At 46.0% G+C, this 15,383-nt stretch overlaps 1 protein-coding gene across 2 annotated transcripts in view; it reads right to left on the reverse strand.

Annotated features, from left to right (window-relative positions):
* Nucleotides 1-15,383, reverse strand: part of DYM (dymeclin) — a 362,668-nt gene that overhangs the window by 279,369 nt on the left and 67,916 nt on the right. For both annotated transcript variants that reach the window (XM_062201648.1, XM_062201646.1), the window contains exon 6: nt 744-816. In XM_062201648.1, the coding sequence (XP_062057632.1) occupies nt 744-816 (73 nt within the window). The remainder of the gene's footprint in view (nt 1-743; nt 817-15,383) is intronic.

Genomic DNA, 15,383 nt, shown 5'->3' on the forward strand with positions numbered 1-15,383 from the left:
TCAGCCCCAAGAGCTAATTTTTGCCAAATGAGAGGTCATGTGTGAGGGAGGGGGCTTGATAGCCACTAATTCTGGTTGAGCAGCTCAACGAGTTCAGGGCAGAATTTTCTGTGACTCTTGGCTCATGGTATGAAGCTAAACAAACATCTCAAAAGACCCTGTCCACATTCCAGTCAGCAGGAAAGACAGCATCAAGAATCAAAAAATAACACCTCCTAGTTGAATTAGTCCCTTTACAGAACTTCACCCCACAGTCACTGGGGGACTTCCCCCTACATCTCTCCACCCCACCTGGCTTCAAGGAAGACTAGAAATGAACATGTGGTCTCTCAAAAGAAGCTAGAAATAAGATCAGGAAGTCAGAAAGAAAGAACAAATACTATGTGGTCAACCGGCTGTGTCTACCACATACAGATGGAATTCAAACTGCTTCCGTCCTAACTCTTGTTTCCAGAGATCGTACAATCTCTTATTACAGAAATTATTCTAATCCTGTGCCTACCATATGCTGCACATTACTAAGGGGTTTGTTTTGCCCTCAACAACATAAAATTCTTCTTTTGATGATTGATAATAAGCATCTAGAATTAGGCAAGAGATATAAAAGAATTCCATGAATGTACAATTCCTTAGAAACACACATGAAAGTACTCCACCCAGACCCACCAACTGCTCAGCATGACCAGTTATCATCTTCAGTACACAACGAAGATAAAACAAACCCTGGCATGGCCAGAACTTACAAGAGTGGAATATCAGTGATCAACTGTATCAAACAGCACAGCAGTTCTTCCAAAAGATCTTCCGAATCAGAACCTGGTGAGAAACATAAAGAATGTTTTAACCAAGCACACAACAGAATGGAGCTTTTAGAAGTCAGGTTTTCATCCTTAATGAGAATATGAATAGCGATCTTTACAAAAGCTCAGACACTCATGTTGACCACTGAATAAAATCCAAATCATGAACAAGTTAGCATCTATTATGATCTTCAGCTAATACAAGAATTCTGAACATTAGCTATTAGTCAAATATACTTTTAAAAAATATTTAATTTGAAAGGCAAATCAGAGAGGGAGGGAGGGAAGAGGGAGAAACAGATAGAGAGGGATCTTCTATCCACTGGTTCACTCCCCAAATGGCCCTGATGGAGAGCTGGGCCAGGGTGGGCCAGGCTGGAGCCAAGAGCCAAAAACCCTATCTAGTTCTCCACCCAGGTTTTTGGGCCATCTGCTGCTGCCTTCCCAGGAACACCAGCAGGAAGCTGGATCAGAAGCAGAGCAGCAGGGACTGGATCAGCACTGGGATATGGGATGCCAGCATCACAAACACCAGCTCCTACATACAGCTGCTAAAGTTCAAGGGTATCTTAAGGTGCTTGTAAGCCAGCAGTTACCAGAGCTCTTCTAATGTACTATTTCTCTCAATGAAACCTTATATTAAGGTCAAATATATGAAAGAGAACAAAATTAAGCTGCTCTGGCTGCTCTGACTGAGCAAGGGCAGGGGACTGTCCCCTCTTCCCCACACATCACTTGACGTTATCATCCGTCTTCTCAATGGGCCTCAAGGCACCATTTCTGAAGCCCTATGGATCACGGACAGGAAGCCGCCCACCTCCTCAAAGACAAGCACAGGGAAATAGGCCTTCCCAAGTACAGCAGCACAAAGTGCTATAGTCACCTGACCTCCAGATTTCCAGTGTCCTTAGGTGATTTTTTTATTTGAAAGGCATAACTGGGGGATGGGGCAGGGAGACAGAGAGAGGTCCCCCATCTACTGGTTTACTCCCCAAATGGCCGCAACAGCCGGGGCTGGGCCAGGCTGAAGCCAGGAGCCAGGAGCTTCTTCCGTGTCTCTCACATGGGTGCAGAGGCCCAGGCACTTGGGCCATCTTCCACTGCTTTCCCAGGCACATTTAGCAGGGAGCTGGATTGGAAGTGGAGCAGCTGGGACACAAACGGGCATCCACATGGGATGCTGGCATCACAGGCTTAGGCTTAAGTTGCTACGCCACAACGGCAGTCCCACCCTACCTGATTTCTGGTCATGGATACTACTGATCCCTACACCTTCACAAGTCTTTCTCTCCTTAGTTCCTCGAACACCCTATTTCTGACCAACTCCTTTTTCTCCCTCTTGCCTGCTTCCCCGAAAGCCTTTCAAACTGCAGGTGGTCCCAGCAGGGCTTTTCTCCTCTGCTCACTCCCTGTGATCCCCCTCACCAACACGACCGATAGGCTGGTGACTCCTAAGTCTACAGCTTTGCTGTAGTGGTCTCTCCACCGTCTCTGCATCTTCGTATCCAATTGTTCCGCCCCCTCCGCCTACGGTCATCAGCTCAGCTTTCCCAACACTGCAGTCCACTTGTATGGTCCTGTGTCTCCTTTGCGGCGACAGCATCAGTAACCCAAGGCCAAGGCCGGGACTCCTCTCTCTCACCTTTCTATACCCACTCAGTCCCTAGGCCCTGAGTGAACCAGGGAATGGAAGACTTTCTTTCTCTCTCTCTCTCTCTCTCTGTAACTCTACCTTTCAAATAAATAAATAAATCTTTAAAAAAAAAAAAACTTATTCCTGAACTCATCTCAATCTTCCTAACTAGTTACAGCACTCGTACATCCAATCAGACCTCCAGATTGCTGACACAGGGAGCAAACTGAACCCAGTCCTGTCTCTCTCCTGTCTTTGATTTTTCAATCACTTTAAGCTGAATACCATGTATCAGAAAGATTTCCAAGCTCACAGCATGTGAGACCCTTCACAATACAGCCTTGCATCCCTTTCCACTCCATCCCCTTTATGACACCCAGCCCAGCATTACCAAGCTACCTGCCAAGCACCGTTATACACTCCATTAATACCATAACCTCTGCAGGAACACTCTCTGAAAATAAAAACCCAACTTCCTTAAGACACATCTTTATCCATTTGAACCGTCTTCAGTCTTTTTCTCTTCCATAAAACCCAACTCTCTTGTTTCACCCTGAATAAAAATAATCATCTATAAGGTTTCTATGCCTTGTACATGTCATCCATTGCACATGTGGGTTACATTAAATCATCGTTTTCTCTCTCCATGCAGGCAGGCCCCTACGGGACCCTGTACTTCTTGAAGGCAGGGACTAACAAAGCTTGTACATACAGTCAGTTCTTCATAGCTGAAGGTTCCACATGCATGGATTCAGTCAACTGCAGAGCAAAAATATTGGGAGGAAAATAACTGCATGTGTACTGAACACGTGCAGACTTCTTCCCTTGTCACTACGCCCGATACACAATATGGTACAACAACTATTTACACTGCATTTAAACAACATTAGGCATTACAAGTAATCCAGAGATGATTTGAAATATGTGGATGTGTGATGACGATGTGAAAATATTTAGTCATTCTATATAAGGAACCTGTGCATCCGTGGATTTTGGTGTCCACAGGAGTCCTAAAGCAATCCCCTCCAGATACTGATAGGCAACTGTAACATATATTCAATACATCTTTGCTGAACTAAACCCAGGTGCCTAACTACAAATCCAGCAGTTACGTCCAATGCATCAAAGCAAACATCATCTGCTACCCAGAAATTAAAAAGAAATTCCTTTCTGCCTTGCCATAAGTAGAACTGGCAGGGAAGCTTTGAGAAGTGAGTACAAGTACTGAAGAGAATATTAAATCACAAGGAACACAGCAATCAATGCCATAAAGGACACACAGCAAGTCTCAAGTTCCACAACCACATTCAATCTCACTCTAAGACAGCAGTGGGCTTGGCCCAACTAATGAAGAAAATAAGGAATGAGTAACTCTTCTTTCCGAGGCCACAAGTAAGGAGGGTATCTAACTAAAATCCTCATTGCCAAGACTGCCCAACATAATCCAAGTGAGTGAACAACCTGTTTAACAAACTGATCTGTTGTAATATAAGATATATGCAAGGGGCCAGCACTGCAGCATAGCGGGTAAAACCACCGCCTGCAGTGCCAGCATCCCATATGGGCACCAGTTCGAGACCCGGCTGCTCCATTTCCAATCCAGCTCTCTGCTATGGCCTGAGAAAGCAGTAGAAGATGGCCCAAGTCCTTGGATCCTTGAACCCACATGGGAAGACCCAGAGGAAACTCCAGGCTCCTGGCTTCAGATCGGCACAGCTCCGGCCATTGTGGCCAATTGGGGAGTGAACTAGCAGATGAAAGACCTCTCTCTCTTCTGCTTCTCCTTCTCTCTGTGTAACTCTGACTTGCAAATAAATAAATAAATCTTTTTTTAAAAAAGTTACAACGGCTTAAATAAATAAAATGTGATATATACATATAATGGAACATTATTCAGTCATAAAAAAAAAAATGAAGTCCTGTCATTTGCAGCAAAATGGATGGAACTAAAGGTTACCATGTTGAGAGAAATAATCCAGACACAGAAAGACAGATGCTGCATGTTCTCCCTCATGTGGGAGCTAAATAAGGTTCCATGTGAACACCAGATAGTGATTATTAGAGGCTGGGAGGGGTGGGTGAGGAGAGAGGGAGTTTGGATAATGGGGACCAAACCAGTCAGACAGGAAAAATAAGTGTTCCTAGTGTTACAAAGCGTTGTGAGGAGACCACAGGTCCCAATAACCTAGTAAATATCGTACAAGCACATGGAAGACAGAAGCTCTGAGGCCCCAATCACAAAGTAATGTCAAGGAAAGGGAAAGGCTGATTACCGTTTTGATCAGTGTACATCGTATGCATGTATTAAAATGTCACACTGCAGCTCATAATTATTGCGAAGACAATTTTTTAAAAACCACAGTAGCACACTCATGCATTTCTCACAGTAAATAAAATCTTGAAAGTCATGAAATTCATAGGTCTATGTTGTCAACTGAGGCTCCCTGAGCAAAGGACTGTGCAGAGATTCAGTGTGTTCACTGTATTATGAAGTTTACAACCCAAGAGTTTCTCTTTTTAAGATTTTATTTTCTTTTTCTTTTAATTTGAAAGGCAGAGTGAATGAGTGAGAGTGAGAGTGAGAGAGAGAGAGAGAGAGAGAGAGAGAGCGCTTCCATCCAAATGCCCACAAACAACCCAGACTGGGTGGGGCTGAAGCCAGAAACTCAATCCGTCTCCCAAGCAAGCTGCAGGGACTCAAGTAGCTGAGCCATCATCTGCTCCCTCCCAGGTGCACATCAGCAGGAAGCTGGATGAGAAGTGGAGTAGCCAGGACTTGAACCAGGCGCTACAATAGGGCATGTGGGCATCCCACGCAGTGATTCAGCCACTGCACCAAATGCCCACCCTTCTCTCTAAGAGAGAACATTTCTTTTATGAATTGAGCTCAGTTTTAAATTATTCCAATAGCTTCAAATATTTTACTATTTTAAATCTTAGCTCCTGTGTGAATAGCAAGCACTCCCTGAGCATTCTACCCTCTGAGAGGCATCTTGCTGAGCCCCTCACACAAACCCTGCTCTTAAAGAGCAGGTATGATTGTGATCATTACTTTACAGGTGAAGAGATCAAAGCTCAGAGGTTAGCTTACTTACGTAAGCAGCAGAGTCCACATTTAACTTAAATCACACTCTCGAAGGAAAACAGAAAAGGAAAAAATGATTACAAGTTATTTTTTTAAAATTTACTCATTTGTTTGAAAGAGTTATAGAGAAAGGGAGACACACACACATGCACACACACACACAGAGAGAGAGAGAGAGATCTTCCATCTGCTGGTTCATTCCTCAGATGGCCTCAATGGCCAGGACTGTACCAAGCCAAAGCCAGGAGGCAGAATCTTCATCTGGGTCTCCCATATGGTGGACAGCAGGGGCCTAAACACTTGGGTCATCTTCCACTGCTTTTTCCAGGCCACTTATAGGGATCTGGATTAGAAGTGGAGCATCTGGGACTTGAACTGGCATCTGGGACTCAAATGCTGACATCGCAGGTGGTGATCTGATCTGCTACAACAAAATGCCTTCCCCTACAAATTACTTTTTTTTAAAGATTTATTTATTTATGGGGCCAGCCCTGTGGTGCAGTGGGTTAATGCCCTGGCCTGAAGTGCCAGCATCCCACATGGGCGTCGGTTCTAGTCCTGGCTGCTCCACTTCCAGTCCAGCTCTCTGCTATGGCCTGGGGTAGCAGTAGAAGATAGCCCAAGTTCTTGGGCCCCTGCACCCGCATGGGGTGGCTTCAGATCTGCACAGCTCCGGCCATTGTGGCCAACTGGGGAGTGAACCAGAGGATGGAAGACTCTCTCTCTCTCTGCCTCTCCTCTTTCTGTGTAACTCTTTCAAATAAATAAATAAATCTTTTTTTTAAAAAAATATTTTTAAAAAAAATTTTTAAAAGATTTATTTATTTACTTGAAAGTCAAAGTTACAGAGAGGCAGAGAGAAAGAAAGAAAGGAGAGAGGTTAGTCTTCCCTCCGAGGGTTCACTCCCCAGTTGGCCGCAATGGCTAGAGCTGAGCCAATCCGAAGCTAGGAGCCAGGCGCTTTATCCAGGTCTCCCACATGGGTGCAAAGGCCCAAGGACTTGGGCCATCTTCTACTGCTTTCCCAGGCCATAGCAGAGAGCTGGATCATAGCGGAGAGTGGAGCAGCCGGGACTTGAACCGACACCCATATAGGGTGCCAGCACTGCAGGCAGTGGCTTTTCCCACTATGCCACAGCGCCGGCCCCAACAAATTATTTTTAAACAACGGCTTCTACCCAGAGGAAAAACTCTGTCAATCAATCCACTTTTCATGGAACACTCTGAATACAAAAATCCCTGGTGAGTTCCATGAGCCAGATTAGGAGACAGATTGTAAGGGCATCGTATGAGCTTAGACACCCAGATGAAGTTCTACACATTCACCAGCACACAACGGAAGTCCTTGACTTCTCAAGTACCCAAAGCAGAAACCATCTAACCCAATGAATAAATATAAACCACCTTGCCATTGTTATAGAGAACAAGGTCGCTGAAATTTCAATCCTATCCCTGCACCACTTCCCTGGGCCCTCTGAGCGTCACTCAAGGAAGGAGCAAGGACGGATAACATCTGTTTCTAATAATCTATACCCAAGACTAAGCTGCCGTGCCCGTGTGTTCCACTGGGCACCTATCTGGTACCAGTGCTGAGCAATCACTCTTGTTTTCACCTCAGAGCAAAGCAGAGGATGGGAAAAGCCTGTGGGAATCAAATGTTCTCCATCATAGTAGAAGGGGAAGGGAAGAGGGAGAAAAAAAGTGTTTTTAAGTAATTTTTAAAAAGTACTCACTGATAATTGGAAAACAAAGTTGGCAACCAGAAAAAAAGTAAGATACAGGTCACTTAAATCAGGTTCATGCAGTTATTAAAAAGAATGTTGAATGACAGAGAACAAATGGTAGTGGTTCTCTTTGCATTCAGAAAGTCAAACTGCCAGTGTCTCAATGCTACCCAAAACGACTCTGCTCCAAACATACACAGGAAAGATCGAATCACAAGCAGAGCTCTGCTCCACAGCATCCAGAAAGCTCCAAAGCTGACTGCCTCGAAGTGGAAGACACAGAGCTAAGTTTTATTTATGAAAACTTGTATTCAGAAAACAAAGAGTATAATGTTGCAATGTTTAGTTCTGAGGCTAATATTGGAATTATTCTAACACACTATAAATCAAGCTTCTCATTAGCAAAATCAAAGGCCTTTATAACTTAATCGTACAGGAGGAGCAAATGGACTCATCTCAGAACAAAATTGATCTACATTTCAATCCACTACAAGAAGTTCTAAGTGTATTTCGTAGACCATGCCAGTAAAATCAGCACTAGTTAATTCTGGTTGCCTGCTACTATTCCAGGATAATACAGTCTACCAGGTTTGATAATAATGAATGAGTAAAGTACAGTTGATTCTGTCCCACTGAAAACATAAAGGAAGGCCAGCAATGCAGCTCACTAGGCTAATCCTCCGCCTTGCGGCGCCGGCACCCCGGGTTCTAGTCCCCGTCAGGGCACCAGATTCTGTCCAGGTTGCTCCTCTTCCAGTCCAGCTCTCTGCTGTGGCCAGGGAGTGCAGTGGAGGATGGCCCAAGTGCTTGGGTCCTGCACCCCATGGGAGACCAGGAGGAAGACCTGGCTCCTGGCTTTGGATTGGTGCAGTGTGCCAACGGCAATGCACCGGCCTTAGCGGCCACTTGGGGGATGAACCAATGGAAAAAGGAAGACCTTTCTCTCTGTTGCTTGCTCTAACTCTGCCTGTCAAAAAACAAAAACAAAAACAAAAAACCATAAAGGAAGAAATATAAAATGACAGCCCCTCTGTAGGACTACAAAACAACTCTGGAGCTCCTGACGGCACTCTACTTATCCAGGAAGACAGGTGCCAAGTCTCACAAGTTAAGTATTTTAAAGGAATACATCCAGGCTTGCTTTCTACCCTGAGTCACTCTGTTCTGTTATTACTTTATTTTCTGCATCACTTCCCTATCTGTAGCTAAAGGAGTTAAATTGGTTAATTTTATATTAAGATAAAAATAAGACAAAAGCCACACAGCCACTCACTGCACAATTTCAGGGCGACCGTCTGAGCTGCAGCCTGCCCCAGGCCCAGGGACTGCTTCCAGCAGAGAAGAGGCCGATGGAAGTGAGGGCCATGGGAGCCCATGCACCTCGGCCAGCTGAAAAAACCCCAGCGAGTTTCAGAGGATTTACCTCCACAGGAGTTTAGCAGAATGAATACACTACAGATTTTGAAGGTAATTCCAAAGAAAGCGTTTCTAAAAGGGTTTAAGCCAGAGGAGAATGGAAAGGAAATTGGTTGTGTTACAGAGGCACAACTACAATTAGGGATTTTTTCAATCTATTCCCACAAATTTCCTCCTACATGATTTTTTTTTTTTTTTTCTTTCTTGGATCTCTTACAGTCAGCTGCTTTTTCAAGTGTTTGGGAAGTCTGGCTCTCTGTGTACCTCCACGGCAAGGCCAGCGCTGCTGGGAAGCGTGGTGTGCACACGGGGCCTGCCACGGGCTGGGTCCCATGGAAGGTTTCGGGCTTTCACTGAGAACGCAAAAATGGACGTGGCCTCTGTGCTTGGGTTCATGTTTTTCTAGAAGAGCCTCCCCTGATCTCCCAGTGGTAAAGGGAACAGGGCAGTAAGACCCTGCCAGGATGCCAGCAGCCACATCAAGATGCTGCCACTCTCTGTCCCTTCTGTCGCCTATGCCCACTGTGTCTGACAGCTGGGAAGCCTCTGGGCTCAGCCTGGGTAGAGAGCAGATCTCTGGCATCCAGCTGGGGGCCCAGAGGGATCCCCCACTGCCGGGTGCAGGGCCAGGAAGCTCAGCACCCAGTGCGCCTTCAAGTCCATCCCCGTAGTCTGCGCTCAGAAACATCGGCGCTTCCAGCACCCAAGTCTTTCCAGGCTCTGGGCCGAGAATCAGCTTCGCTTTCTGGAGTTTTCCAGCCATGAAGGCATTTAGCTTTCAGCTTCCCCTGATCAGTTAAGCTCATTATTACTCAGTTTTCCAACTTCCAAAATGTTTTTAACATCGTGTTCCCCTCTCCTTCTCTCTAACTTAATGAGGTCATGACTTTTTAAAAGGTCCCTTGACCACTATTTTATTGGGGTTTGGGGAGACAGCAAAGAAACAGACCTGGTTAATCCACAACGCTTCAGAGCGAGGCCTACAAAGTAATTTCTACAAGTAAACTCACACTGAACGATTTCATCCCAAGGAAATCCAGTGAGGCCAGTCTTCCTAGCCCGTTCCAGCGCCTGGTGTCTTCCTCCCCCACACGCCTTGTCCCCTGGCTCTTGGCAGATGGGCCTCCTCCTCCCCTCAGCACCACTGAGCTGCCCGCTCCAGCAGGTGGCGCCCTCGGAAAGCCTGCACTGCCTCTCCAAGCTCCGCACCCCAAGCCTTCCTTCAGCAGTTTTCCCTTTTGTGGCTTCTGTCTTCAGGGCCTCCAGCTCCAACGGTTTCCTCCCTCATTTAAAAAATAAACAAACAAAAAATACTTACGAAGCAAATAACTGCCTTTCCCTGGCAGCAGACGGGGGAACCATGAACCCAATGAGCTCTCCTCTACAAAACAACTACTTCTTGGCTAAAGCAACACCTTGTAGAGCATTGATGGGTTTCCAGAAAGGAAAAGAAATCTCCAAGGACCCCAACACCATAACCAAAAACAGCAACCACAAGCAAACAAACTGACCTGAATCAGAGTAAATCCAGGGAAAACCACGGAGCAGCATGCTCACCTGACGGCAGCAGGACATGGAGCACGAAAACGTGCTACTGGGAGACCAAGTCTTCGGCTGGCAAGGAGGGGAAACTGAACCTCAGGCTCCATACTAAACCAAGAGCCACAGGAGGAGGTCAACGTGTCACCAGGTGGGGCGAGCCCTAGATCCCTTCCAAAGCAAATGCTAATCCCTCCCCAGATGCGGGGTCTCAGATCAAGACCAAACACAGTCAGGAGCTGGCACTGTGGCATAGCGGGTAAAGTTGCCACCTGTGGCACCAGCATCCCATATGGGCACTGGTTCTAATCCTGCTGCTCTACTTCCGATCCAGCTCTCTACTGTGGCCTGGGAAAGCAGTAGAAGATGGTCCAAGTCCTTGGGCCCCTGCAGCCACATGGGAGACCTGGAAGAAGCTCCTGGCTCCTGGCTTTGGATCAGCTCAGCTCCAGCCATTGCAGCCATCTCAGGAGTGAACCAGCAGATGGAAGACCTCTCTCTCTCTCTCTGCCTCTGCCTCTCTGTAACTCTGCCTTTCAAATACATAAATAAATAAAATCTTTTTAAAAGATCATAGTCACATCACCAAATGCATAAGGAAACAAGGCATTACATGTGTTTGCAAAAACAAGCAACAAATTTAGACGCCTAAGGATTTAAAATATTGTACTGGGCTGAGTATTTGGTATAGCAGTTAACCAGCAGCTGGGACGTCCAGGTTCCACACCCAGTGCCTGGGTCCAAGTCCTGGCGCTGCTCCCAACCCCAGCTTCCTGCTAGTGCACACTCTGGGAGGCAGCAGTGACGGCTCCAGGGGTTGGGTCCCTGCCACCCCCCCGGGAGACCCGGACTAAGTCCTCAGCTCCTGGCTTCAGCGCGGCCCAGCCCCGGACACTGCAGAAACCCTGGGAATAAGCCACGGAATGGCAGCTCTGTGTCTCAAACAAAAATAAAAGTATCACATTCAAAAAAATAAATTATGACACACAAAATATGAAATAAATATCATTATTACTTTGGCAAGAAAAGGATATAATACCAAGGTAGAGGAAGAAAGCTCACCTCGAAGGCAAAAGGAAAATGGGAACAATTTCGTAGCACTTCACAGTTTTGCCTAGGGCAGACTTTGTCCCTGCTGACTAATTCTCAAAAGGCACAGAATGGAAGAGCTATCCTCACAAGTGACAGAAATGCTAGCAACCTGCTACCACATCACACATAGCCTGTGGGAAATGTTCAAATACAAAATCCTCCCAAATTTAGATTATAAAATGAGGGCTTCCTGACACTCACATTACTCTCAAAAAGACTGATTCACTGAAAATGCCAGTGATATCCATGTGATCACAGCAGTATTACCATGGATTGGGAAAAAGACAAAATGCTGTGTGCGGTAATAAGCCAGCATACCTGAGATGCCTCGCAGACTTTGCTCAATTGTTTGCAGATGGTCCTTGATTTCTGCCGCTTCAACCTCAAACAATCTGCACTACTGGGCATCACCCATCGCTAAACAGTCTTCCCTATGCCTGATTCAGCTGGTAAATGGATGCTTCCAACAGAAGTAGCAGAGTGAGGTTCCACTCTTTCCCATTCAGCAGCATTTAGGTAACTGTTTATTTCATTGTATGTTTATAAATCGTAAAAAGAAACTGGTTGGAGCTGGAGCTGTGGCGTAGCAGGTAAAGCCATCACCTGCAGTGCCGGCATCACATATGGGCGCTGGTTTGAGACCCAGGTGCTCCACTTCCGATCCAGCTCTCTGCTATGACCAGGGAAAGCAGTAGAAGATGGCCCAAGTCCTTGGGCCTTTGCACCCACGTGGGAGACCTGGAAGGAGATCTGGCTTCAGATCGGCCCAGCTCTGGCCATTGCAGCTATTTGGGTAGTGAACCAGCGGATGGAAGACATCTCTCTCTCTCTCACTCTCTCTCTCTCTCTGTGCCTCTGCCTCTCTGTAACTCTGCCTTTCAAATAAATAAATAAATCTTAAAAAAAAAAAAAAAAGAAGAAGTTGGTAGCAAACATATAAAGGGCTTAAACCAATGATAAGTAGAAATGTCAAACTGACACACAGACAGGGAGCAGTCAGGGCAAGGAGGAGGTGCTGAGGTCACCAGCTCCTCCCTACAACCCCAACTCCACCCAAAACTTCCTGTTTATCTCTGTGGCAGAGAACTCCTATCTCTGCAAGGCCGCCACCCAGAACAGGCACCAGCTGACAATGACTACATCCCCATGATGATGGACAGCCTATTAGGATATCATTGTAACAAAATTATCACGGCTGACACACCTAATCCCATCATGCACCTCACACCCAGACACTTCTAAGACTTTCAAAAGAGGTCAGAAGGTGGGGTGGGGGGGTGGGGGGATACTCAACAATACTCAGATCCCACCCAAAACCACCACTCCCTATGAATACTAAATTAAACTCCGCCCCAGGCACCATATCCTAAGCCCTGAACCTCGATGGGCTCGGCTCTGGACACTAATAAACCTTATTCCTCTGTAAACTTTTCTTACGTCTCATCCTGGAATTCTTGCAACAGAGACAAGAACATGAACCCAACTGTATGACAACAAAACATGAAAGACTAAGATGTAAATAACTACAGATGCCCAAACGGCAAGTATTTATTCTTAAATCATATTCACTGGACTTAAGGTGATGGGCCAGCAGCAGGCACAATTATAAATGAAAAGAACAACATCAAAGAGCCTGTATGAAATCCTGAATTGTCCAGTCCACACTGAAGGGGACGGCCTGTCAGCATCCAGACAGAATCACCAATCATCAGATTACACAAAGGGCTACTGCAGTGTGACAACCAGCTTCACAAAGTGGCCCATGGTTGAAAAAGATGTCATTTTACTCTATCCTTACATCAGGTCACCTTGGATGCGCAACAGAAAACCACACTTCTTAACCTTGGCTAATAGTGAGGGATGTGAGGCAACGGGGGCATTCTGAGAGGATGTCTGACCCCCAAATACATACAGTGTAACCGTCCAAGTGCATCACCCTACTCAATCTTAAGCAATGGAAATTTTATATTAAAATAAACATTATACATGATAGGATAAAATATGCATACTTTTTAGTGCATAATACAACGTTAGTGTTGCATTTTCAGGTATTGGTTGGACTATGTTTCGAGGCCCCATGGGAGCAAATACTCACTCCATTCTTTTTTTTTTTTTTTTTTTTTTTGACAGGCAGAGTGGACAGTAAGAGAGAGAGAGAAAGGTCTTCCTTTTGCCGTTGGTTCACCCTCCAATGGCCGCCACGGCAGGTGCGCTGCGGCCGGCACACCGCACTGATCCGATGGCAGGAGCCAGGTGCTTCTCCTGGTCTCCCATGGCATGCAGGGCCCAAGCACTTGGGCCATCCTCCACTGCACTCCTGGGCCACAGCAGAGAGCTGGCCTGGAAGAGGGGCAACCGGGAAAGGATCGGTGCCCCGACCGGGACTAGAACCCGGTGTGCCGGCGCCACAAGGCGGAGGATTAGCCTAGTGTCACTCCATTCTTGCTGCCAGAATTCCCTAGCAAGATGTGCAGCTCACCGAACTATGTAGTTGATACTGTTTGGTAGCACGGACATGAAGGCTAGCATTAACAAAACTAATACACACAAGAAATAATTCTCAGGGCCGGCTCTGTGGCATAGTAGGTTAATCCTCTACCTGTGGCACCAGCATTTCATATGGGCACTGGTTCTAGTCCTGGCTACACCTATTCTGATCCAGCTCTCTGCTGTGGCTGGGAAAGCAGAGGAAGATGGCCCAAGTGCTTTGGCCCCTGCACCCAAGTAGGAAACCTGGAAGAAGCTCCTGGCTTCAGACTGGCCCAGCTCCAGCTGTTGTAGCCATTTGGGGAGTGAACCCGCTGATGGAAGACCCTTCTCTCTGTCTCTCCCGCTCACTGACTGTAACTCTACCTTTCAAATAGATAAATACAATCTTTTAAAAAGAAAGGAAAAGGCAAAAAGGAAGGTTCTCTCAAAGATCCAAGAATGGAGACTGTAGTCTTGGTGCAAGTTTTGAAAGAAAGAAAGAATTCTCAGCAAAATCTTGGCCTGTTTAAACAACAGTGTATATTTCACAAACATAAAAGGCTAATTATCAAGATAGCAAATTAACCACACATTCATCTTTAAAACTCAGCATCCATATAAAAAGTACAAGCTCTGAAAGTCAGTGCTCAGTGAAAACCAACTGTGAGAGATGACAGAGGGGTCTGGAGATAGTTATATTAAATTAAGTCCACATAATTCTCACCAGCATTCCCTTCAAGAATAAACAAACAGTTCTTAACGTTCAAGTCATCAAACTTCGACAGGATTTCTCAAATGTCAATTTAATTCATTTTCTCAAAATCTTTATTTAAGTCCATGGCCGTAACGTACCGTTACATGGTGTGTTAGGGAACGTAACAGTTGATGCAGAAAAAGAACAAAGTCTAGCAGAAAACCGAGCTCTGTTCAGAAGTAACTCGGGTTTCAATTAAGATCCCTTTCTTTCTTAGTGGTCCAGAAAAAGACAGGAGATGCATTTTGCCTGTGACACCAGTTTAGGGGAAAAACAGAAGCACTCCTGGTTTTTTCAGTGCCATTCATCAAATCTGGAGTAAAAAGACCTTTTACAATGGAAACAAGTTTTGGTGAGACGACAAATGCTCGTTCTCTAAACACGCAGGATGTTCCGTGCATGTCCCGTGCCGCACCTCCCTCTCCCAAAGCCGCTTCACAGACCCCCAGTGCCACGCGGGTGCATTCCTCCTCAGAACCCGAGAGGTGCGGCAGGACCTGCTCCACGGTGGCCACCAGAACCATAGAGGGAACAAGCGGGCTACAGTGAGCCAGCGAGCACGGCCCCTCAGAAGCAACCAGGCATTTTCATTAAAAGGAAACAAACAGCAGCACCCACATAACCTATGAAGGGGCAAAAGGCGTGTCCCCCCAACCCACCCCCACACACAGAGAAGATGCTCTTGTCATTTTACCCATTTTTTAAAAATTGTTATTATTTTATCTGAAAGGCACAGAGACAGAGATATCTTCCACGTACTGGTTCACTCCCCAAATACCTGCAATAACCAATGTTGGACCAGGCCAAAGCTAGAAGCCAGAAACTCAATCTGGGTTTGTCATAGAGGAGGCAGGAATCCAACTAATTGAGC

Source organism: Lepus europaeus, chromosome 9 (assembly GCF_033115175.1).
Source record: "Lepus europaeus isolate LE1 chromosome 9, mLepTim1.pri, whole genome shotgun sequence".
NCBI classification, from domain to species: Eukaryota; Metazoa; Chordata; class Mammalia; order Lagomorpha; family Leporidae; genus Lepus; species Lepus europaeus.